The 27012-nt window shown below is 40.1% G+C and overlaps 1 protein-coding gene across 1 annotated transcript; it reads right to left on the bottom strand.

The window, feature by feature from the left end:
- Positions 1 to 4897: 4897 nt before the first annotated feature.
- On the bottom strand, positions 4898 to 26473 carry LOC128746330 (carbonic anhydrase-related protein 10). Its single transcript, XM_053843382.1, has 7 exons — positions 26458 to 26473; positions 24429 to 24479; positions 5917 to 6053; positions 5610 to 5822; positions 5234 to 5551; positions 4991 to 5174; positions 4898 to 4920 (listed from the first exon to the last, which is right to left on the bottom strand). Exons 1-7 carry the CDS (start codon positions 26471 to 26473, stop codon positions 4898 to 4900), a joined length of 942 nt encoding a protein of 313 aa, XP_053699357.1.
- Positions 26474 to 27012: the final 539 nt, after the last annotated feature.

The following is a 27012-nucleotide window of genomic DNA, read 5'->3' as shown; positions in this document are numbered from 1 at the left end:
GCCTAACTTCCAATTGAGCGATTATGCTCTGTAGTTTGGGGACTATAATCAGCCTCTGCTCTGTAACTCAAATTACTGGACATTTCAGGTCCCTAGTGGCTTTATCTGCCGCCAGTTCTACACTTATCGACGGTTTGGCCTAACACGGGTTGATACAAGTCAATGGCATAACCAACAGAAACGCTGGATAACTTGTTTTGGAGACGACTCTATTCTGTCGCAGTGTCCTCACCTGTATGTGCGCTCCCTAACACGCTGTAGAAGAATCCGTCGGACCTCTTGAAATAGAAAGCAGCGAAAATTTATCACAATATTATCTTCCTCCTCTTCTAGAAGCTTAGAGCCGAGGTGGCTTGTATTGTATCAATAACTTGTCACCATTGTACCCAGTCCTACCCGTCGCCAAATCGTTGAGCGTCTCGAAACTCGTAAATCAGTTTCAACCTAGTCGAACTATTTAGTACGTTGGGCCCGTTATTCCTGATGCCTATGAGGTCCTTGATAAGAACAGAGTTCATTGCAGAGTAGTCCAGCATCTTTGCGATGTGTCCGGCCCTCCGTAACCTCTCGACTTTCCCCAGGTATACGACGGGAATCCCCCACTGTCCGCTTTCCGTTTATACACCACCAAAAATAGGCTGACTTGCCATATTTTCCGAAACCAAAGTTACAGTCCCGACTACGTAAAAGACTCGCCGTCTGATTAGCGTTTTGTATATTGAATCTCCTTACTCGTGTCATTAGAGTCTATGACCAGAGATCCCAAATATATGAGCTGATCCAACTACTTTAAGTTTATCACCATCAACAGTCACTATTTATAGATGAACGATTACCCTACCTCTGGATGGAGCATCGCCTCGTGGCAACCCTAATATATTCCGAAAAAATTGACAGCGTTATCAGTTGTTTTGCAGTAGTAATGGTGAAACCAACCAACTAACTACGCTCGATGCCCTGTTCGTACTAGTAGCTCCACCCCAGAGCGAATCAGTTGGACATCGTCAGTTTCAAAAAATCAGTTCCGCCGCATATTGTTAAATCGCCACTTTCAACATCCATTTCCTTCTGGGTGTTGCTCGAGCCACCATTGCTGAGAAAGGCGGGATCGTTGCCAACAGGCATCTGGTATCACTGATATTGTAATATTATACATCAAGTGTGGTTTAAGGGAGTTCCCTGTGTTCGGTTTTGTGCCGGATCTGTGGAATATAGCGTCATCACGCTTATAATTAATTGTTTCCACATCGACCAACGTATATCGTCTTAAGGTGGCTTACCGTCGCACCGCTGTATTCAAAGTAACTTGATTTGAAGTGGCCAAATGTTGTGCTCAAAGTATCTTGACGTAAGGTCCATAAGTGAAAGAAGCGCTTTTGGATGTGCGACCAGTCCGTTGAATTGATGAAAATGACTCGTTTTAAACAGGCTTTATCGTCCGTCGGCCAAGCTGTGTCTTCAATGTCTGCCAACCATGGTAAGGCCAGCACTGCTTTCTTAGAAAGTGCAAGATATTGTCGCTACACGTCTAGGTCCTAGAATGACCGTTAGCGAACCTCCGATGAAACGACGTCGTGATGAGCGCTACAGGGTTATCAAGCCGCTCCTGCAAGGTACGAAGTCATCGACTTTTGAAGCCGTAATAACTGTTCCTCCTCCGAAGGAATTATTCTATACCTATCCAGAATTCACCCTCGAGTCAAAGTGGAATCTGCTAAAGAAATATTTACAGTGCGTTCAAGATCACTCCCTTGACCAAAAAAGGATAAAACTGGTCTATTATGAACTTCACGTCGTTTAAAATCGAGTTGGATATAAAACTGTGGGACTCTGAGCTAAATACGAGATCCGAGTCACGAGGTCTTCTCTTCAGAAAGTTTGAGGGTGTCGTCTCAAAAATTTTTTGGGTTCCATGGGCTTCGATAATATAGTAGCCGCTGCCCTCCCCATCGTAGTCGAGTCATTCTTGCCAGCGAACAACAGTCGTCTCGGTTGTTCTGATTGTTCTGGGGCTTCCAGAATTCTGGACCAGGCAAGTGCAACAACTCCTATAGTAATACTTCCGATGACGCAGTCCCCGTTTCTAGCTCTGCGCTTGACCCACGGCAGAACTCCAATCCGATGCTGATTTACTACCAGAACGTGTGCGGACATTGGACCAAACTCGATGAGGTTTTAATTGCTGTAACCGAGTTAAACTTCGATATAATCATTTCAACCCATACCCAATTAGCAAAGCGCTTGAGCAACTATGGGTAAAAGTCGTAGAAATTCAGCCGTAAGAACGACACTAGGCGTATCAGTAAATATATCGAATCAATTAGCGTCGATTGACCTGGCGCTGCTGTTTGGTGATTACAATCAGCCCGGCTTAGTTTGGAATGTTCCAGTCCGCTGCTTGTACCGAACTCTTAGACGGTTCCTGTGTTCACGGCCTGATACAAATTAATCCAGTGCTAAACAGAAATATTGGCTTGTTAGTTCTGATACTTGCCAATGATCCCGCCATACATTTTTTTTCGATTTCCGAGACGGCTAAATTTATAATATCACGCTTGATGCCAATCACCCCGCTCTCGCTGTTACACTGAGTTTGCCAATCCCTGTCGTGTTTAAGAATGTTATCGACAGCAACGACTTAAACTTCAACAGAACTGATTTTGACGGCCTAACTACGGTAATTGCACAGGTTGACTGGCGGTCCTTGTTATTTTCTCCTGATGTTGACATCGCTTGTCATCAAATTCATTCGCACCTTGAACCGTTTGATCATCGATTACGTTCCCATACGCCGACCCGCTCGCAAACGACTACTTTTAAGCGACATCAGACCAGATTAATCACGCATTAAAGTACGACGGAAAGAAACAAATCTTTTTGGTCCCACAAGGAAGCAACCTAAAACCATTGCTGTTCATGTTCTTTATAAAACAATTCCCCACACTACGTACGAAATGCGAAATCTTCGGGGATTGAATATTGTGTGTATGAATTATTTGTGAAGCTACTTTTTATATGGTCTTTGAATAGACACAGGGAATGGTAGAAGAAAATAAGGTATTTTATAGTATTCCTAGGACAAGAAGTAAAGAGAAAAGGGCGGATAAATAGATGAAGTGTGAGTTACTGAAATGGTACGCACTTTCTTTCGAATCCACTTTTCTTCTGGACCTAAATGATTATTGCTTTATCTTTAAACTACAGAAGACTGATAAAAGATAATTTTTCTAGCTTTTATACAAGCGTGAGACTCGTCTTTCATTCTCCGGATTAATAAAGGAGTTGATTTATTTTTAAACACATATTGTGCTGGCCACGGTGCCATCTATTGGAGTCAACTATCGAACGAGAACTTCAATCTGACTGCTTTTTCAGCCAAACCACTGCAAACCTGCAGGACATTGCATAAAAGATGCGAATTTCATTCAATAAGCCCACTTAAAAGTTTTATATGAAATTAATAGAAATCGGTATGGGTTTCGTGTCTTAAATAAAAGTTACATCTGCGGTTTCTTTGTAGTCGGCTTCAATGAAACTAATGCTGTTGAGACCCAAAGTATTACAAATATACGACCCTTGAAATGCTTGAAATTACGTGTTAGCTTTTTTCGTAGTCGAACCTAACATTTCTTGATGTGCGAATAACATGTGTATAATTCGGAACATTCAACGGCAATTTCCAGAACTATACCAATAGTATCAATTTCTCATAACAAATTGCGATAACGATGTTTATAAAGTGAGAAAAACCCCTCCAGACAATCACACCGACCGAAGCGCAACAGGAACATAAGCCACCCATCCAGCCGGTCCAACAACTCCTCCAGCCGGCATCAGTTTTTACTTAATGTTGTTCCTTCCTATCAACAGACCATCTTCTTCTTCAATTTCTTCTCATTTGCACTATCACCTTTTGCACCGGGTTCGGGATTCTTTTTTTTATAGTCTTCTCAGCATGGAATTTATTTGCTACAATTTGCTCGCTCCCTCCTCCGCTCACTTTTTCCGGTTGACTCATCCTCCTCGTCCCTCCTAGTTGTTTTCACGCACAGTAGGATGCTGCAACTATGCTGAGAGAGCTGCAACCTCTGTTCCGGTAGTAGCCGAGCAGCAGCAGCTGCTGCTGCAAGCTTCTTTCCTTTTTTTCGTTACATTAATATTATTTACAAATTATTTCAAACTTTTAATAGAGTTTCCCCAGCTTAGTCTTTCGGTGCTGTTCGCTGTGGAGTGATTCTGTGTAGGATTCATAGTTTTTTTCCTGTTCTCATGTTAACCCTCTACCGTTGATCAACAAATCCTATACAATAACTCGAAATGGAAAATATCTGATGAATTACAAAACTAAGAATGCAAGATTTCAAATAAAATTTTGTTTAAAATAGGAAGTTTCAAATTAAAACCGTGACCAGTACAGGGTTAGGCACGATCGGCACTTTTCAACTCTGCATCTGCTGTTTCGAAACTTCGACTTCGACCGGCTGAAAAGTTTTAATTCCTTCGCAACTAATTCCGAGTTCGATACAATCGTGCTGCTAATTTGTCGAACCACACCACAGCACAGGATGAACTATGATACATTCAGTTTTCCAAGCCGTTCCAACTTCAGCAAACGGAACTGAACCGAACCGAACCGAAGCACACCTGGGGAAAAGTCTGGTTTGGTTTTAAATTTGATTTGTGTTTGACTTTAACTATACTATTTCTGCTTTTTTCCTCTCTAAATGTGGTTTGTGATATTGTTTCTTTTTTTTGTTTTCTGTACACTGGAAGCATGCTGGATAAGTTTCTGCGCTGCCGTCCGTCACGCGATGTATACATTCAGGCGAAGGTGACCAGACTGTCCTCGTCGAACGCCGGATCCTCCTCCTGCCCCTCCGCGGACTGCTGCCTGCGTTTAGTTGTGTTTCCAACTATTAGCTGTGAAAGGTACAAAAAGGCAAAAGTGAAAATTAATAATTCTGCAACGCTTTTCAAACCAGACACCAACCTTTATAGTGAACGTCCTTGTACATAGTTGGACAAATTTTACCCCCCTTTTCCTGTTTGTTTCGAAAGTCAATGTTCGTCCTCACCGGACGATGCAGTAAAGGCTGCGGCGGTCGAAAGTTGTTGCCCAGTGGGGCCTTCGGATGATCGGATGCACCCTGCATCAGTCGTCTCAAGGCATGAATCTACAAAAAAACAAAAAGTAAAAAAGAACATCGAACTTTCCACCCAGTCTGCAACCAACCTGCTGCTTCGTGATGTAGATCGGTTTGTTCATCACGATCCACGTTACCGTCTCGTGGCAGGCCGGAGCCGTCGTCGAGCCCTCGTAGGTCATGTAATGTTCGGTGTCCGGCAGCAGATCTCGAACGGATAACCGGCGAACCAGCGCTTCGTCTCCGCCGAACCGAATTCGCTCCAGCTGATCGGTTAGCATTCGCAGCTCCGGGTTCGATAGGTCACCAAGCTGCAGCAGGATTGCCACCCCGACAATGCCCTGCGCCCGGAAGACTGCGTCACTGAAGTTCGAGTACAACTGCGAGTTGTAACCGAAGATCTGAATCTGTATGCAGGGTGAAACAGGGATGAAGTCGAACAAAATTTAAACCTTAAACCATTACCTCAGCGGGAAACGTATAACCTTCCACACTGTGCTCCGATCCGAACTGATCGTGCAGTCCGTAGTGTATGTGAATCTCGTGAAACCGATACCGATAGGAAAGTGGACCTCCGGTAAGGTTCACCGGAACCTGTGGTGTTCCGGCCGGAACGGCCGTCTCGTTGTTGATTGTGAAGATCACACTGTGACCGGTGTTTGCTATGGTACCACTTATCTGTGAAAAGAAGAAATGCGATGCGATGAAATGCCAAGGCTGTGCCGTTAACTTCACAGTGTTCCAGTGTTACTGTGCGTGCGATCATACTCACTCTGTGTTTGTCGATGTGCAGCGAGCGCAGGTTCGGATCGAACAGGAGCCGCTGCGGCTCGAGGTTGACCGGGGACTGCCGGCGGCCTTTGTTGCACAGAGACCATTCCGGATTGATAAGGCCCCAGAAGGCAGGTCCTAGAATGAGAGGGGAAAATGACAATTTTATTGAATATGCAGGATACGTTCGTAGCTTTCGAGATTCGATTTTTCAAACAAAACACCTAATAAAACAGATACGTACTTTTGGAAAATGATTCTTGAGTCTTAATGGTGCCAAATTCTGTGGAAGGTGCATATTTTCTCCTATCAAAAACGTAGGTAACATTTAGTATAAATAGTTCAAGTTTCAAATTTAAAAATTGCAGAAATGTGTTTCCTTTGCCTTCAAAATATCTCAGCGAGATTCGAACATGCCGTCTATACTTTCTTCGGCAAAGTTGATCGCCATAAAATTTAAAAGTATAATATAGCAGGGCTTCTTTTAACACGGATTAAGTGCGCTTGATTCTTCCTAAATGTGGTATCACTCTCTATCACTTTTGTTTTATAGATATTGTCATTGGAAGGAAATTAGTACTTTTTTGTATTAATTAATTTCACAAAGATTTGAGTTTTGACTTAAATTAATTAAGGACGCTTACTCCCGACTTTCATTATTGTTAATTTTTCTTTGTGTGATTACTCGATTCGGTGATGGTTCTGTGGTTCATTCTTTTTGACACTGCCTTGCTGGCATCTTTACATCATCTTTTTGTCACTTTTCAGTGATTTGTTTTTTTATTATCTTTTGTGGCATTTTTGGTTGCTCTTGATGGTGTCTTTTTGTCCTCATTTGTAGTTTGTTTTGGTCTCTCTTGACATTTTTTGTCACTCCTTGGCGTCTTTTCGTCGTATTTTTGTCGTCTCTAATTTTTATTTACGTCGACTTTCGCCTACTAAACATCATCTTTTCCCCACCTCATCGTCGTCTGTTTGCCGTCTATTTGCGCTGGCGTCATCGTCCTTTTATATCGTTTTTTTGTTATTTTTTCCTCGCCTTTTGTCATTTCTATGTCATATTTTTATCGTCTTTCCATTTTCGCAACCTCTACGTCACATTTTTGTCTTCTGTTCGTCATTTGTTGACCTCCGTTTTTGCAATTTTCGTCGTTTTTATTACGTTTTTTATCGTTTTGGTCGTCTTTTGTGCTGTCGATTTTTTCTCATATTTTCATCATTTTCTGTTTGTTGTTTTGTTTTGCCGTTTTTGCTGTCTTTTCATCACCTTTTCCCAAACCCTTTCACGCCTTCCTGTTTGCTGCCAAAATAACCATAACTGCCACAAAAGACGATCTTTAAGACTGTCGTAAAGTAAAGCAAAGCCTAGGTGCTACATTCCGTTATCGACACTTGACCTTCTGTTTTTATATGTCAGACTTCGCAGCCAGCTGTTAGAGTACAGGACAATTGCAGGGCCAGTTGCTATGATCCTATTGAGTCTAACAGCCTCTCCCAGCCGAGATTCGAAGACTGTCGTAGGGGCCTTTAAGCCCAATGCCCTTCTGGCGTATAAAAAAAAGACAATCAAAATGTAGTTTTTTACTGTCCATTCGTCATCCATTTGTCGCCTTTTTATATATATGTTGTCGCCTTTTTGACGCTTTCGAAATAATTATTTGACGTGTTTGTTTTTATTGATTTTTTGACGGCTTTTTGCCATTTTTTGTCGTCTTTTTTGTTATTGTTTCATGTCTTCATCGTATTTTAGTGTCATTTTCATGGTTGTTCATCAATGTCATCTTTCTGTCGTCTTATTGTTGTGGTACGCCTTTTTGCCGTCTTTTCGGTCATATTTTCATTGAGTTTTCTATGTATTCGACGTCTTTTTGTCACCTCTCTGTCGTATTTATCATTTTTATCGTGTTCTGCAGTTCTTTTTGTTGTTGTTTTGGCGTGCTTCCATCATATTTTCGCCATATTTGTTCATCATTTGTTAGTCTCTTTTCAGCGAGTTATTGTCATATTTTATGGTCTTTTATGGCGTTTTTGATTTGGTTCTGCGGTTTTCATCGTATTTTTATCATCATCGGTCTTTTTTCAATGGGCTTCTCACCTATTTATCATTACCTTTCCGTCATGCTTCTGTCGTCTTTTTGCCTATCTGTCGCCGTCTTTTTGTCGCCTATTTGCTGTGTTTTTGTCTTTCTTTCGTCGGCTTTATGCCATCTACTTGTTGTCTTTTCTGCGTATTCATCGTCTTATTGTCATTTCTTTGTTGTATTTTTATTGTGTTTTCGTCGAGTTTTCGTCATCTGTTCATCTTTTTTACATCTGCTTGTTTTTATTTAAATTTTGACGACTTTTGTCGTTTTTGTCGTCTCTTTTGTTGTTGTTTTGGCGTATTTCGGTTCTGATTTTTCGTCTTTTTTTCTTTTTCTTTTTGGAAAAGACGACAACTTTCTACGTTTTTTTTTTTTATTGTCGTTTTGCCTGTGTTATTGTTCGACACCTTTTCGTCGTCTTTTAGTATATTTTGTCACCTTTTTGACGCTTTTTGAATAACTTTTTGTCATTTCTTGTTGTTCTTGTTGTTCGTTCTGTTCTGTTCCGTTCTTTCTGTGAACTTTTTATCGTAGTTTCGCTATCTTTTCAAGTCATTTTCATCATCATTCCGTCATAATACCGTCTTTTGCCGGTGTCTTTTCGTTGCCTTAATCGTATTTTCATGTTGTTTCCGTCATCTGTTCGTTGTTTTTGACACTTTTAAATGTCTTTTTGTCGTGTTTTTTATTTCCTTCGTCGTTTTTTGTTGCTTTTCTAACATCTTATTGGTCAACACCTTTTTGCCGTCTTTTTGTCATGTTTTTTTGTCCTTTGTTCGTATTCGACGTCTTTTTGTTGTTTCTCTATCATATTTGTCATTTTTGTCGTGTTTTTTTATGCTTTTTGTTGTTGTTTTGGCATCTATTTATCATATTTATGCCATCTTTTCATGGTTTTTGTGTCTCTTTTCAGCGATTTGTAGTCATATCTTATCGTCTTTTACGGCGTTTTTAGTTGATCGCATTTTAGGTGTTTTTTCAACGGTTTTCACCGTATCTTTGCCATCTTTTCATTGTCTTTTCGTTGTTCTTTAGTCATTAAATTATTATCTCATCGACACCTTGTTGTCGTTTTTCTGTTTTTCTTGCATTTGTCGTCTTTTTATCTTTTTATTAACTTTTAGCCATCTTTTCTTCGTATTTTCTCCAACTGTTTTTGGTATTTTTGCTCACCTTTTTCGGCAAACAGTAATAATTTGGCGTATTTCCGTCGTCATTTCGTCTATTCGTTGTGAATGCAACAAAAATGTTGTCTTTTTACTTTTCGTCATTTTTTCGTCGGCTTACCTTAGTGTATCCATCGTCTTTTTCCATCGCCTTTTTGACGCGTTTTGAACATCGTTTTGTCGTATTGTTTTTCGTCCTGTTTATTTTGTAGCTGTTCTAGCGTATTTTTATCATTTTCGTCGAATTTTCACGTTAATTCCGACGTACATATTATCATCGTCTTTCTCCGTATTTTCGTGAACTTCTCATCACACTTTCACTGTCTTTCCTTCGTATTTTAGTCATATCTTTGCGTTGTCTGAAAGCTTACCTATTTACCAGCTTTTTACTATCGCTTAGAAGAAGCCAATTGACGTTTATGAAACTTATGAAACGCGGACTCGAGAATTTTAACGGTAGAATTTGATTCCAAAATGGCTTCCAATCATGATATTTCATACTCAGTCGTCATACTCTTTCCCCAACATCCGTTATTTTATGAAGGTTTTTCATCATTTATTAACATGAAACTGAAAAGTTGGCAACACTGTTAAGAAATACTTTATTATATACTGAATACTTGCTTCTACAATATGGCATAGGGGGTTAGTCCCGGCGTAGTGGTGAGCATTCACGCCTCTCACGCCGAAGACTCGGGTTCAAATCGCAACCCCGCAGAAGTCATGAATGACCCAAACTGGTTAAAGTTACTATAATCTTACAAAAAAAAATTGACAAAGTATTTTTACATTGCATAAAGACTCACTGCAGTAATGTTGCTATTTGTTTTACATAAAAAATGGCTGATTTCTTGCTTTAAAATGTTATATCTCTTATGTAAAAAAATTTGCGAAACACGATGAAGTTGGAATTTTTGAGATCAAATTGTACCAATTTCTAATGTACTCATGTACTCATTTAGTTTTCGAGTCGAGTTAACAAATATTTGGCAGCACTGGTGCTCAAAAATAATATGAAATTATAATGGTAAATCGCATATTTTGACAAAAGTTGAAATTTTTATGTATTTCCATGTTGAATCACTTGTATTAAATCAGCCCTCCGCTCACCCCCACACCAAAAAGCTCACAGAGAGCCCCCTGGTAATGGACACATTCAATTTAATATAATAAAGTATAAAATAATAATAAGTGAGAGAAAGGACCAGTTTTTAATTAAAACTAATTCTAATAATCAATGAGCACCCAGTGGAATTTAATTTCCTTTTAGGGGCTCTAATTTACAGAAAACTACTAAGCTACTATTTTTTTGAAACGATGATTCTACAATTGATGAAGGGACGGTAAGGGAAAGTAATGAAGAAGGATTTTTTTCGGGAATGAAGGGGAAGGGTGGAAAGGAAGGGGGGGTAATAGGTAGCTATGCTTAACAAGTTGTCGTTGTGACTCCTATCTTTTGTCCAATGCTGGAAGGTGCATGGATCGAACCAAGCTGTAATCAGAGATTATAACCGGGTTTGAACCCACAACACCTGCCAGGGCGTGTCGCTCACTGGTACCCGTGTACCCGGGTACCCCCCCCTTCCTTTCCACCCTTCCCGGAAAAAAATCCTTCTTCATTACTTTCCCTTACCGTCCCTTCATCAATTGTAGAATCATCGTTTCAAAAAAATATTAATATATGCCTGACCGCATTTCAAGGTCATGACTAAAGTCACGAGTTTGGTCAATACTAAGCTACTGGTTCAACAAAAAACAAAAATTGATATCCCGTCATCTTAATATTATACTTAACGTAAACTTAACTTTATACACTGTACATTAGAACACTGGGTTTGGAGAGCATAATTGAATGGAATTTTTTATAGTTTTTTAGACAATTGCGTCTTCTGTAAAATTTGCTGAATGGTCAATAGACCACTATAATTCGGAATGGCTCAAATGGTTATGGTGAAACGTTTGTATCCACGATTACGATATCATGCCGTTGTCCTAACTTTCATGCAATAGCGACAAACTTTCATCGTAAATTGTCCCAACATTTTTCAGTAGGGACAATATTATATTTTTTTTTGCGTTCGTGATTTTTAATTCCCAGGATATGAGTCTATCTAATAAAAAGGTGCGGCAGTAGTTCAATTGCATAAAACACTCGGGGCCTAACCGAGAGAGTGTGCGTTGGAGTGCCACCTGCCATTGCACTGTGGGCAGAACCGACCGAAAAAACGGAACTTTTTGTTGCCGCCGTTTTTAAGGGGTAAAAAGTGACTTTTCTTACGTAAAAAATCACGAGAAATCGATTGGTGATGGTCTCGATGCGCGGAAATGACTGGAAGTAGCCCATTTGACCCCATTCACCCATATTTTCTAATAGTTTTGAAAGAGTCATGAACAAACTCTCTCTAATTTAAGGTTCCATGGTAAGAAAAGAAGAAGAATATTAGGAAAAAGGTATATGAACATTTTTATTTTCATGCAGCATAATCTAGAAGTCTGTTTTGCCCCATTTTACTCAAGGTTTTTGTACTATAGGTAAAATGCCAATTCGATATTTTACCGGAGATTTTCAAGAAGGCGTGTTTGTTGCGCAGATTGAAAAAGTCAGAAGAGCGAAAGACGATCAAATTTTCCACTAAAATGTCGTGTAAAGGAATATTTTCCCTTGTTTTACCCAACAACTTTTACTAAAATTTGAGAATGTATTGATAGGAAAAGGAGCACATGTGAAAGTACTCCGATTTCGTTCAAAGTTAGTGTGTTTGTTCCTAGTTGAAAAATTGTAGACCCATATTTTTTATTGGACGCTTAGGGTACCCCTTTTTGAGTTAGGGTGGCCACAAAAATATTCATGCTTTCCGATTTTACTTCATTCAATACTTTATAACTTTTGATCCACTGAACCGATTTTAATTTATTTGGTTCTAAATAGAAGATATTTCAATCAGCTTTTCAGAATATATAGTTGACTGTAGCTCACAGCATTCCAAACTACAAAAACATTGAAACGTTCAAGAAAGAAAAAAAGATTAACAAACATGAAGATTTTTGTAGCCACCCCAACTCATAAAGGGGCACCCTAAGCATCCAATAAAATAATATCGGTCTAAAGTTTTTCAACTAGGAACAAACACCCCAAATTTGAACGAAATCGGAGCACTTTAACAGTTGCTAGTTCTCCCATCAATACTTTCTCAGATTTCAAAGCAAGTTGTAGGGTAAAACAAGGCAAAATATCCCTTACACGACATTTTTGTGAAAACCTTGATCATCATTCGATTTTCTGACTTTTTCAACCTTCCCAACAAGCATGCCTTCTTGAAAATCTCTGCTAAAAGTATCGAACCGGCATTTTACCTGTGGTGCAAAAATCTTAAGTAAAATAGGGCAAAACAAACTTCTAGATTATATTGTATTGAAATAAAATTGTTCTTATACCCTGTTCCTCACATTCTTTGTCTTTTCTTACCATGTATGTAATATCAAATTAGAGAAAGTTTGAACATGATTCTTTCAAAACTATTAGATAATTGGGGTGAATCGGGCAAAATGGACTACTCCCCGTCATTTCCGCGCGTTGGGACCATCACCAATCGATTTTTTATATAAGAAAAGTTATTTTTTACCCCTTAAAAGCAGCGGCAACAAAAAGTTCCGTTTTTTCGGTCGGTTTTGCCCACTGTGCATTGAACGACTCAATATACTTTTGGCCTCATAACGAAATTTTCCAGTTTCATCCAGTTTATCATTCTTCTCACCCAACGCGCTTTCAGTTTACAGACCCGTTTTTGTCAACTAAAGTTTTTGTTAGCTGAAGTACGGGAGCCTGCAGTTGGCTGAGAAATTGAGATTATTTTGACGTAGGACTACGTCTTATGGCAAGGCTTGTGATTGGGTGTCATTTCAAAAAAATCGAAAAATGCGAGCGTCACGAAAAATGATAGGTTTTGAGCACTAATAGCTTAGCGGTTTCCGGATCGATTTTAAACATTTTTGGACCAATCAATCGGAAAATCTTCTACGCATCAACCTCAATATAGAAACCTATTGATTTCAAAGTACGCACTATTGAAAAATTTAAAATAATAAAGCATTGTCCAACTGGCTATCCTCGCTTCGTGATTGGTCGCAACGTATTTTTATAAAAAAAGGGACAAAATCTCCCCGTCCCAACAGGTCCAAGATTCTTTGCGACGATTGAACCTAGACCAATTTGATATCTGTGCTTGGGAAGTACGTCAGAAAGAGTGACAAAATCTCCTCGTCCCAACAAAATTCCTGACGAATGTGATTAAACCTAGTCCAATTTGATATCTGTGCTTGGGAAGTATGTCAAAGTGCCAAACCACCCCCCTTTTTCAACCGATGTTATTGTTTAAACATTAATTCTAGCCCAATTTGATGTCCTGAAGGTGAAACTTCATACAAAGTGAGCGGCCGCCATTTCCTTTTACTAGATCACATCCATATAGAGTACGGGAGGGTATTTTCAGCCCATTAAGCGGTAGCCTAAACAATATTCAGGAATTACGTTGAAACTATATTCATTCGAGACAAGATTTTTATACCAGTTGATAGAATCATATTTACTGAATATCGACGTATATTTTGGTCTTAATGAAACGCTACTGAATTTGAGTTATAGTCGCGAGAAATGATGAAGTCGCTGCGGCTAAATTGGGCCCATTTTCTATAGTGGTGTCTGTGTTTTTTAAATCCGACCGGGCGAAATAGCCTGCACAGGGATTAGTTGTTTTTCAAAAACAGATCAAAAGAGAGACCGATGGATAACGTGTCGGTATTGCCTAGATACCGGCTCATTGAAGATAACTAGTTTTGCAGTGACAACAGCTTGCTGCTGGCACTAGTGTATCAGTGTAGTGTTTAACGTGGTTATCTAAAAAATCCTGCGTATGTTCGAATTACGGCTAGGAGAGCTGCAAAATCGATCCAATAAAAACAAAAGGTCAAGTTTCAAAAAGAAAATGTAATATCTACGACTTGCTTTGCTTCTGTCCTTGTTAGTACTTCCTGCAATACTGATTTGGTTTAGCCATGAAATGATAATTTTGTTTATTTTTAGAAAAGTCCTATAAAATAGACCTTTGAGTCATATACTAAAAGAATTCGAATGAATTCTTTCTTAGCCAATACTCTCCAAACAGAAAGCAGCCCTTCAAAACATTTAATGAGTATATTATAAGACGCTTGGACTTGGATTTAATTATAAATAATCGAAAATGCCACTAGCAAAATTAAGGTTTAGCTCGATAATGATTAATTGAAGAAATCGTAAAAATTTAGCTAAATTTCTTAGTCCTTTTCGATTATTCAAAATTCAAGCAAAATTAAAATCTCACGGAGACGTTCCATCGGAAAGGTTACCAAATTTTAACAACCGCACCAAGAATCAATTTATTCGAAAAACAGAGTTCACAAGCATGGTCCTCCGGAAGGCGGTTCGGTTCGACCCCCCAACCCTTGGGTCGCGCTTTTTATTCCCAATCGATTAAATCACTTCTGCAGCGATATTGACTTGTTTGCGCATCGCCAACGAAACGGCCATCGCCGAGCCGGGCCGGGCCGGGTGCCGAAACTAAAAACTCTCTTAAATTCACATTATCTTTTATTGCGCTCGAACCTCGTGCAAGAATTGGGCGACGGCACTACAAACAGCTGCCATGGACCGAGAGCCGTTTTGCAATTCCTTACTACACCTTCCGCCCCACCACCCAGTCAGTAGTATAATGGCCAACGTAAGAAAAGCGTTAAAATTTGCATTTCAATGATATCTTAGCACCCCGGCTTCCGCCACCGCTCCGGTCTCGCTTTTCCTCGTGCTGGAGGGTTTCCCTCCACTTGAAGGGGCACTAAAAGTCGAACGGAGCTAATAAAATTCCTGCGCTTTTTCATCAATCAATCGACCCCTGAAAAAGGTGTGCTCACTCGGTGTGTACCTATAGTGTAGGTATTGCCGCCGGAAGCTGCGCTGCTGCCGGGATTTCGAATATTGCTTCCAACTGTGCTGACGGTAGCCGATGAATGACGGCCGGCGGCGGGTTGGTGCCGAATTAATTATCTCAACAATCTCATTTCTACTTAATTAAGGACCACTACCGCTAGGGTGATGGTCTGTTCCGGAGAGTGAACAGCGTTTTATTATGATCCACTCGTTCCTTCGTCGGTTGTAGGTAGGTTTCTTGATTTTTTTTCTTTTATTATATTTGTTTTCATTTTCTGCTTAGAGTTTAGTTCTTCAATTTTTTCTGACTCAATTTTTTCCTCCTATTCCTAATGAAGTTTATTCCTCACAACGATAGTTAATGTGATTCGGCACAATGTTCATTCCGAAACCCAACCCCAAACTTCCATCATCTCGGAATGTAATCTATTTTCCAACACTCCACACCACACTATTCCACTGTTTTCTCCGTTCAACTTTCCGTCACGCCAAAAGTCAATTCGGAATAATGTCTTCATCCCGGGCACACTTTCCGGTCCCAAAAGTCAAAGTTCTGACAAATGATCTTACTGCTGATTGCATGGGTTATCCACTTTGCAGCTTATGGTCGGTTGTGGGGTTTTTCGAGTGTGTGAGTGTGGGAAGAAGAATGACCGGCGACAACAGCCAGCGCCGTGTGGAGGTTTATTTTTGGCTAGCGGAAGAGGCTTTGGTTTGCTTCCTCTGCCAACCATCGCCGCTCTTTCAGTGTGGTTGGGCCTCTTTATAGCACTTTATCATCTTATCGTGTTAGAGTTGGGAATTTTTGCTTATTTTTTTGCTTTCAGTATGTTTGCTAACTTCGAGGTACGACAAAGGAACATCGCTCAACAACGAATTTTCATGCAGTATGTGCTTTATTGTGTGTGCTTTTTTCCCTTTTCGCTCTTTTTCCATGTTCAAAACGGTTTCCACTGCCGCGTCGGGAAGGAGTAAAAATGATGTACTACAGCAAAACATCCGGGGAAGGGATTTGAGTAACAGAATAAATCTTATCACTGCTTACCATTCTTCTCATGTGTGTGGGGGCTAGACTCCGGATGAGTATTGATTTCGGAACCAATAGCTACAAGAACCTGGGCAAACAATTCAGCACCAGCAGCAGCAGGATTTGTTCGAAGCTCTTCATACACTTCAAGTGGTCTAGGATCTCCGCTCTGGCGCGGCGGTGCCGACGGAGGGTTCGAGTAGGAAAACAATTTTCTGCTTTCATGCCTCCATTGTCACTGAGCAACAAACATTTGCCCTCCGGCTAGGGTGATCCTTTCTGTTGCAAGCGAATCTTGAATTTTCCATTGCGTTGTACCACCCTACGGATTGGTTGTTTGGTTGGAAATCGGAAGCAAACATTTTCACAAACAAAAAAAGCCGAATATATCGCCTCAGGTATGTCTGCGTTGTGCAACGTTCTTCGCGAGCTCTCCACAGGTCATCGTTGTGCCCAGCTCCGGTGTTCGATAGGAGGAGAAAAAAATCCTGAAAGCACTTCGCTTTTCTCGCTAACAAACACGGGACGATCCCGGTCGGTACGGTGCGGTGCGGTGGTGGGAAGAAGCACCAGTGCGAGATAAACAGTGAAAGGGCAGGTCATGACACGGCACAACCGGCTTCGATGGTCGATAGAACCACTGGACCATCCTGGTACTCTTCTGTAATGATCGGATGGGTCGACGACGGGACGCACCCACGCCATGAATAGACAAATATTGGCCGAACAAACAGCGGTTCTGACTAAATCGCTCCGGCCGCCGCCGATACCGCCGATTGCCGTGTTCATAAGCGGTGTCATGAAAATGAAATTCAAATTCTGTTTACGGAAGGATGCTTCCCGAGCGACTGTGTGCCGTTCCGGTGCCGGCGATGTAATCTTCCGTTTTGGTATGACTACAGTTTGACTAGTATTTTTTATGTTAGGAAGAAACTTATCCATGCTTAGTTTGACTCTTAGCCAATTATATTAACATTGCAGCTAAACTATTTCGAAAGAGTAATCTAATATCCCAACATACTGTGACGCCAATTCTAGTAATGGAATTTTGAGCAACAAATCAGTTTTATACTTTCAAAAGGCTGTGGTAAATCAATTTCAAGTAACTCTGCTGACTACATCAAATCATATTTTATTCATATTTTATGCAGCAGACATTTGTTTATGGACAACCCCGTGTGCATGTAATCGAAAACGGTTCATATTGGCATGGTAAACAGCAATACATCGGGCTGGTCCATTAACACCTCAAACGTTTCGTCGGTTGCCGTAGTCTCAATTTTCACTTATTCATGCAAACGCATTAGATTGAAGCCATTATTCCGAAACTGGTGTCAAAACTAGTCGTTTCAAACTGGCACGGTCACCCCATTTTGGTGGCTTTTGGGAAGCTGCGGAGGAAATCTCCAAGCACCATCGCGCTTCTTGTCCTTGACCCCCATGCCATGTAATCCTGCAAACGTGGTCGTCTCTGGGACAAAATGTCGCCACAATTCGAAACCGACTTTCAGATAATTTCTGATCTCGTCTCAACGTTGTCCTCACTGCTGGGAAGTTTCTAGTGGGATTTACTCGCTCCCAAAAGCCGATTTAAATGACATCCCTATTGATTTGCTTCAATCGATAATCGATTTAACAAAATACAGAAACGGTTACAGTATTTATGGAAAGCATGGCCATTAGTTTGTTGACGTATTTTTATGATTATTATGATTATTTTTAATATGATTTTCAATTTCAATCACTAAATAGTGAAAATTAACAAAAAGTTTCATAATCAAATTTCCATATAAATTTTCTTCACTTCACAGGCCAGAACGACACTTAAACACACCATATGTTTACTGCCATTTTAATTACTTTCCTTTAAGAAAAATAAGTGGAAACTTGTTTTCAAGACACAACTGCCTTTTTAACGTACGACTAAATAAAGTTGACGCAATAAAATGCTGGTGCAGATCACGAAAAGACTATGGTGCTGTTCGCCCGTTGGTATTTCACAATGTATGATATTCTGTGGTTTGTGCGTCGGATTTGCTATATCGGTAGACTTGTACACTACGTTGACGTAATCTAGGTATATAAAAGCAAGCGTGAGTATGTTTGCATGTTCCACCATAACTCCAGAACGCTTTGACCGTTCTCCACCAAACTTGACACACATATTCCTTGACATAAGGGAATCAGCACTGGGAGGTTGCCAAAAGGGGGTGCGTTTTTCTTGCATTTAAACCACTAAAGGCCGGCGCAGAATACGTACGTTTGCGTTAGCGTCATTTTGACAGCTAATTTAAATGCATGGAATCATATGGAACAACCCACAATGTATCGGGATTGACTTTGTCGCTGAGTACTAAACTGCACTAACGCAACATTTACCGCAAAGTCACCCGCAAGATTTGAAACGTCTCAAATCTTGCGTGTAACATTGCGGCAAAAGTGCTACCGTTTCTTTTGCTGTTCGTGGTGATTAATGAAACGAAAAAAACGAAATGATGAAAATCATGTTTTACGTTTGTTATACTATAACAAAGGTTTAAAAATTGGTCGAAAAACACAAAGTTGATCCGGGGCCCGGAGGGCCGAGTCACATATACCAATCGATAAGGTTCGACGAATTGAGCAATGTATGTGTGTGTGTGTGTATGTGACGCTTGATTTTAGTCGTCTGTTTCTCGGAGATGGCTGAACCGATTCGTTTGCTATTACGCTTATTTGAAAGGTGTTATAACCTTGTAGATCACTATTGAATGGTTTTGCGGTCCGACATTTTGTTTAAAAGTTATAAGCAAAAATGTTAAAATTACGTGACATGATTTTCTCCGGAACCGCTCATCCGATTTCAACAATTTTAGTATCAAATGAAGGCTCTTGCTACTGCAAATTTTTTGGGAGAGTTTTATCGAAAACAATCAAGCGGTTCAAAAGTTATGCTTAAAAATGTGCTTTTTCAAGGTGTCAATTAGTCGAACGTTTCTCAGAGATGGCCAAACCGATTTATGCGCTATTAGTCTCATTTGGTAGGTAAGATAGCCTCATAGATCACTATTGATTTGTTTTTCGATTGGACGTTTAATTTGAAAGTTATGAGCAGTCGTGTACAGCATAAAAAATTTACAATTATTCATAACGATTTTAACCAGATAATTAATCAGATTTCAATTATCTTAGTATCAAACGAGAGGCCTTAACGTTGTGAACATATCTGCCAAATTTCATTAGAATTGGCTTTACCAATCAAAAGTTATTTGAAAAACATTGATGAAATTATTTAAGCAAACTTTATTGATATGAACCAAATAGAAAAACACGTGATCATGTGCTCTTGAGCAAAAATGCTTAATTTTCCAGGTAGTGTGTCTTTGGAAGAGTTTATTTAAAAAATATGGCGTAACTTTCTACACTATTAGGGTGACCGTAGATCTAGCTATTAGGGTGTTACAAATTTTTGTGTTTTTAAATGCGTCCAAAAAAGTACAGTGTCTCCACAAAAGTTGTAGAACACAATAAAATAAACAACTTTGCTGTACATAGTAACTATCTACCTCTTACTGGTTGCGAAGAGTAACGATTTTTTTTAAAAATGCAGCGAAAATTGAAAAATTGAGATATCGAAAAGCGGCTACGTCACAATTTAGGTAATTAATTTTTACACGTCAAAACAAAAATCAGCCAAATCGGTCCTCTAGATACTGAGATACACGCACCGTCGCTGAAAACATATGGTTTCGAGGAGAGCGTTTAAACTATTGTAGGTACAGCATTGCAAATAAAAGGGAGACATTTTTTGATTGCTTTCAAATATTATGCAAATTTATCAGGACACATACAATACACAGTACATACACATGCATATGTATTGATGATAACTACCATAGTGAGTGTTATCATAAAGTTTAATTATGTTCCGAAGACGTGTCGAATTCTATCTCAAATGACAAATGATATGGTATAACAAAGGTTCCTTTCACCAATAAGTGGATTAAATCGGGTTTTTTACCAAAACAATACAAAATGATAGATTTATCTAAATATATAATCTAAATATATCACGGTGGTTGTTGGATAAAATTGTTTTTATCTACATGTATAAAAGTGAGCGTAAAGTGAGCGTGAGCATACTGTATATTTATTTGTATGTTTGTATGTTCCACCGTAACTCCAGAATGCCTTGACCGTTCCCCACCAAATTTGGCACACATATACCTTGACATAAGGGAATCAGAACTGAAGGGATTGACAAGAGAGGAGGGTTCTTAACAGGGGGAGGCCCTAACTCCGAAACACCTGGATGGTTCATCATCATACTTGGCATACATGTTTGTTGACATAAGAGAAGCAGAACTGAAGGGATTGACAAAAGAGGGGGGGTCATATCAAAGAGGAGCCCATAACTTCAAAACACCTGGACAGTTCTTCATCAAACTTGGCACTTATGTTCCTTGACATAAGGGAATCAAAACTGAAGGGGTTGACAAGAGAGGGGGAGGAGTTCTTAACAGGGGGAGGGCCTAACTCCCAGAACCCTGGATGGTTCTTCATCAAACTTGGCACACATATTCGTTGACCTAAGAAAATCAGAACCGAAGGGATTGACGAAAGGGAGAGGGGTTCATAACAGGGGGAGGCCCAAACTCCGAAGTGCCTGGACGGCTCTTCCTCAAACTTGGCACACATGTTCCTTGACAGAAGGGAGTCAGAATTGAAGGGGTTGACAAAAGGGGGGGGTTCATAACAGGGGGATTTTCGTACATTGATATACGAGTTGGTGTTAGCTGGGATGCCAGTTTGCCTTAATGGTCGTCCTTTTCCACTCGTTCCGTTTTTATGTCACTTGACGAGACCCCAAGAAAGGTTCTGGCGCTATAAATCATGTAGACGATCCTTTTCTTGCCAATGGATCATTCCCTTCAACTCTACAGTGACCCGGAACCCAATAAAGATTGACCTGGTTATTATGAGACAGCTGCCGCAGTGAAAGAGTGCATTCCCATACAGGCCGGACTCAATTGTATACAGACTCGATTATATATGATTCGATTATATATAATTTTAGACTCGATCATATAGTCAAAAAAAATTTTTTAAACAAAATTTTGATTTTTCATTCATAAAATGATTCTTTCAACGTTGAGGTAAAAGTAAATCGGCTATTGACGTAGAACTACGTCTTACCGCAAGAATTTGGATTGAAGCCAGCGCGCTGCAGCTCACAGTGGTCCAAACAACGAAATACGTGATCGTATGACATTGCGCCGAAACATGAAGTTTTTCGCATGTAGTGTCTTTAGGAACATTTCTTGGTATAACAAGCTCCTTCTTGTGAGAGAAATTTGGGTATTTAATTTCCTTAAAAGTGAGATACGAAATTTATTTTTTCGTATATTCGAGATACAGGTTTGGTACTTTCAGCAAAGTTGTAGTAAATATCAATACAATCAACTTTGTCAAAGACACCATACTTGTATGTTGTATCTCTTCATGGAAATTATCTATGAAACGTTATTCGTGGACAAACCCTTTAAAACAGTTTTTAAACCCTGACTTATTTGTATGAGAATCCAAAAGGCGAAACCCTAGGATACCAATATTTCGGTAAGGGAATCCCCTTTACTATAAAATAGATATCTTCGGGATTCTGAAACAGGAATCCAGCAGGTGCGTCTTTTTGCGGCGTTCCGTCGACATGGTAAGCGTGCAGCAGCACAGAAACAAAAATAAAAAAAACACGCAGCCAAGTTTGTGCTGGCAAATTGGAGTTTTAAAGCCTTGTAAAATTTAAAACCAATCAATGACAGCGTCGTAATTCCGGAATAGTGCCTTCAGCAGACGTCCCAGATAGCCGAAATACATTTGATGATAATTCACAGCAGGTACAGACAATCTAACGGCAGCTTACCTTTTATAGGCAATTCAATGCCTTGAATACCTTTTAATAGTCAAAACAATTGCTATTCTCCACACTGTAAGAAGGCGTAACCCCGAACAATGCTCTTTTAGGAATGACCCAGAGCCGGGGTGGCTTGTGCTGTTTCAAACAGTCGTCTCCATTCAACTTGATCTTGGGCCACTTGTTGCCAATTTGATAGTCGTTTCAGAAATCGCACACTTTCCGACTCTCGACCTAAGCAGTGCCCGTAGCTCGTGATTCATACACCTTTGCTTCGATTCGATACCCGCTCGTCGGATCACCCTCTCAAGAGCGATGTTGAACAGCATGCAGGATAAGCCGTCACCAATTTACCATGTCTCAAGCTTCGTCGCGTCTCAAAGGGACTTTAGAGTGACCCCGAGATGCACTCGAAACACATCAGTTTATGCGGAAAACCGTGTTCGTGTATTACCTGTCATAACTGGTCGCGATCGACTGTATCGTACTCTGCTTTGAAATCAATTAAGATTTGATGCGTGGGAACGTTGTACTCCCGAGATTTCTTCAAGATCTGTCGGATGGTGAAAATTAGGTCTGTAGGTGCGAGAGCCCCCATGAAGCCCGCCTGATAGTTCTCTATGAAATCATGTGCTATCAGTACCTTGTAGGCGGAGTTTACCAGTGTTATGCCACGATAGTTACTGCAGTCGAACCAATCGCCCTTTTTGTAGATGCGACAAACCACTCCTTTAGTCAATTCCTCCGGTAGCTTTTCCTCCTCCCAAATCTTGGAAATTACCTAGTTAGAGCCGTTGCTAGCGTTTCTCGGCTATGGTTATAAGTTTCTGTCGGTAGGCGTTCCTTACCACCGGCTTTGTTGGTCTTCAGCAACTCAATTTCTCGTTTGAATTCTTGTAGATCATGTGTTGCACAATGTACGACCAACAAAGATTTTTTCTTATGTGAACCTTTCACACTTCTTGTTAGAGACAGCCGACCTTTTTTCAACCCCACAGTTCATATTCCAGGCGTTACGTTCATTTTACATAATTAGAAAATGTAAACCTAGGAAGAGGGTCAGATAGGTTACGCAAAACAGTAATTTTTCCGGTTGTAAGCAAGCTTGCGTGCCAGCGGTTTTAAATCGTAGAGATTTTGGCAGGTTTGGCAGGCACTGTGAAGCAACGGAAAGTTTGTCCGCATCAGCCAAATTAACAAGTGTCTCTCATGATAGTCGAAAGCTTGATATAGCTCTTGTACGTTTTCCCAACGAAGTACTCAAGTTTTTGAGTATGTCTCATGATCGAAGAGTGACCTTTGTTTTTCTATTTTCTATTTTCTGTTATGTCGTTTCCAGTTTTCTGTGATGAAAATGAAGAAAACAAGAGCAGCTTCTGCTGCATGATCTCCATAATTCTAGAATATAAAAGTAAAAGAATAAAAGTAATATAATTTCGCTTGGAATTTTAGCCGTGAAGAAGTTTACTAGAATTCATTCCAGCAGTAATAGGCTGACAAATTAAGCTTTTTTCCGCTTAATACACATGCCAAATTAAAGGTCGCATGTGTTTATGAACTTTAATTCGTTGTTGGGGAAACTTCCGCAAAATTGTCTATATAATTTATGGATAAGAACTGCCTGCCAGCTGGAATCTTAACCCTTATTCCCACTGATAATTATTCACCTTCAAGCAAATCATCGTCTAACGAGAATAGTTTCCCGAGCGGCGCCCACCGCGGCCCAGAGAGCAACTCCGTCGAACATAAATTTTCCGCCATGATGACTGCCGTCACCCGCCACCACTGACTGGCGCTGTGCTCCGCGCTGCTGTCACACCCCGAAGGGGAAATCCGTTCGTTCACCACCGAAGTTCATCTCGCGCGTGAAAAACAAACGAACCGTAGCGCGATGCAGGACGCGATCCTCCATCAACTTTTGCCTGCCTCACCGTTCGCAGCACCACGGTACGGGTGGGTGACGGACCTAGGGCGTTCCCCTAGGTAGCGTCGAGACAATGTCAGCCAGCTGATCGGGTTCCCACAATTAATTTTCATAATAGATTGTTTCGAAGGGGGGCTTTGCCCCCCGCTCGCCCACCCCACTCTTCCTTGGCAAGAGGATAATGATTATGATGACGATGATCACAGCAGGTTCCAAAAGAATTCTTCTCCATCGACGAGAGTGAAAGTTGATGAAATGTTTCCCACCGACCAACAGCAACCGACAATTAGCTAGGCTTTTTTGTGGCTCAAAGACAAACGTATAAATTAGCCTATTTTTAGGGCTCGCTGAGCTGAGCGAGTGATGAAGTGGAAAGAACCTGGCAATTACTCACTCTGTACTTCACTTCACGGAAGGACAGTAATAAATGTAGTGCCATTAGTGTAAAAACGTAAATACTTACCGGATATTCCATCATAAGTCCACCATTCCTCCCAACTAACGGCCGGGATTCCTGAAATTAATCAAAACAGAAAAAACAGGTGGGTTAGTTAAACAGCCAAAATGATTGCGTTGTTCGTCTCATCTTCCGGGTAAGTTAGCACACATGTCAATCAAAACTATTGCTTATTTCTTTATCAACCAATCAATCACTACCACACACTGTTACCGAACCGCAAAGCTGATTGGCAGTTTTGGGCACCGCAATCTGGCTGCCACTGACTGCCTCTGCGTAGTTTATGAGGAAACCGCCAAGAAAAACTATGAAAAATAAATTTGAAAACTGACAAACTTTTGTGTTTTCCTTTTGAGGCTAGAGCTGAGCTCAAACTAATGCCAATGTACCACATGCCGCCGTTTCGGAGGAAGAGTGACGAAGTCCTTTATTTTGAACTGGCGAAAATCTGTTGGTTGATTTTCTTTCCCACCGATGCTGCTGCTGCTGCACCGGTGTTTTGGATTTTTGTTATTACGACTATTTTATAGCTGTTTGATTGATTGTAAATTGAACTACTATAGCCCGTGGATGGTAGTTTGTTTCTTTTTTTGCCTTTTTAAGATGGAGTACACAGGTTGTTGCAAGAGTTTTTCAACCATTTGAAATACTCGTAAACAATCTAAAATGAATTCTACTCAAGAAAAAGTGCTATGGGATGCTCGTAATAAGTTTTATTTAAGTTTAACGAACTTATTTGCAAAAAAAAGTCAATTTAGAACAAAGTTCGTTTTCTCGTTACTATTTTTTAACCTATTCAATATGCAGTTATTATAAATATTTATTAGACCCATATATGATAATTTAACACCTTGAAAATACTGTAAAAATCATATTTTTGCCTTTCGAAAACATCCCGTTTTAAAGTTGTTTGTCTAAAAGTCGTCTAAAGATTCCCTGGAAGTTCCCTATAAGTCATTTGAAAGTCATCTGAGAGCCGTATGAAAGACATTTGAAAGACGTCTGAAAGTCTTTCTCTAGTCATCTAAATATCATATGACAGTTGATCGAAAATGATCTGAAAGTCATTCAAAGATGTCTGAAAATTACCTGGAAGTCATTAGAGCTATCCGAAAATCGCCTGAAAGTTGTTTCAAAATCGCCCAAAAATGTATAATAGAAGGCATTTTAAAATTAGTCTAAAAGGGGCTTAAAAGTGAAATGGTTGTAAACCAAAGGTCGTTTGAAAGTCGTTTGTAAATTGTCTGAAGACCATCTAAAAGCCATCCAAAAGTCGGCTGAAAATCTTCCGAAAGTAGTTAAAAAGCCGACTGAAAGCCATCTAAAAGTCCAGAGGCCCTTTGAAATCCGTTTGGAAGGCACTCGAAAGTCAAACGATAGCTTCCTGACGCCTCTCTGAAAAGCAATTGAAAGTCACCTGAAGGTCATCTGAATATCATTTTAGAATCTATTTCACTCGTCTAAAATATATCTCAGTCATCTGAAATTCTTTTGAAAGCCACCTCAAAGTCATTCAAAGGCACTCTGAAATCCATTTGTAAGTCGTCTAATGTAGTTTTAAAACGGCTGGAAGCCATCCGAAAATAATCCAAAGGTCGTCCAAAAGACGCCTAACGGGTGGCAACAAAAATTCTGGAATTTTTCTCAAACTGTCAAAAAAAGACAAAGATACATGAAGAAGGCCTGATTTGAAAACGGTCCGTGATCGGCTGTTCGGCGAAGCTTTCGTTTGACGTCGAAACAGGAGCGTTGTACGGCCGTCATGTCAACTTTTCAAATGCATCTCTTGATTCTACCAATCATTCCAATCCAATCATCCATACCAATCATCAATCATACCTGTTGCATTTCCTGGCTCTCCAGTTATTTTTGTACACCAAGGAACACAAAATCCCGAAGAAATCTTCGATTGGGCGCACTGAGACAGATTTTACGGGTCGTGGTCTTCAGGTAAAAATGGGATGGAATGGGTATTCAGGAACGGTTGTGTTTTTTGGCATAATGCGATGATGCTCTATCCGTCCAAAACACGTACTGTCCATCTGCATCATGTTTTTGAAGAAACGGGATCAAAATTTTTTTCAAACATTCGTCTGGTGCATCTTGATTGATAGCCAAACCAGAGGGCTTGTTGTTGTAGAAACGAGAAAGAAAACGATGTACTTCTGCGTCCATAATTTTGGCTGGTCTTCCACTACCTTGCTTGCCAACAGTTGTTGGGCGTCTTAGGATATGGTAAACAGTCGAAGCCACAACATATTTGCTTTGTAAACGTTGTACCGTATACTTTTTGCCGAGATTGCTGTTGCAGTTCATAGAAGTGTACAACGTGCTTCCGAAATGCTTCTTGTTTCGACGCCATTTTTAGCAAAACTGGGCAAGCATAATCAAAACAAAAAATATTAACAAAAAGAGGAGAGAGAGAGAGCTAACACATACACACTCTCATTTCTCTCTGACCTTGTTTGTTGTTGAGCATAAGGGAAAGTCATCTAACAAACAGTAAAAGTTATTTAAAAGTTATCTGAAAGCTATCAGTAAGTTGTCTCAAAATAGCCCAAAAATCGTTAGAATCCCGATCAGACAAACG

This window comes from Sabethes cyaneus, chromosome 1 (assembly GCF_943734655.1).
Source record: "Sabethes cyaneus chromosome 1, idSabCyanKW18_F2, whole genome shotgun sequence".
NCBI lineage: Eukaryota > Metazoa > Arthropoda > Insecta > Diptera > Culicidae > Sabethes > Sabethes cyaneus.
The sequence above is the reverse complement of the archived record's forward strand: the minus strand, read 5'-3'. Positions and strand labels throughout refer to the sequence as shown.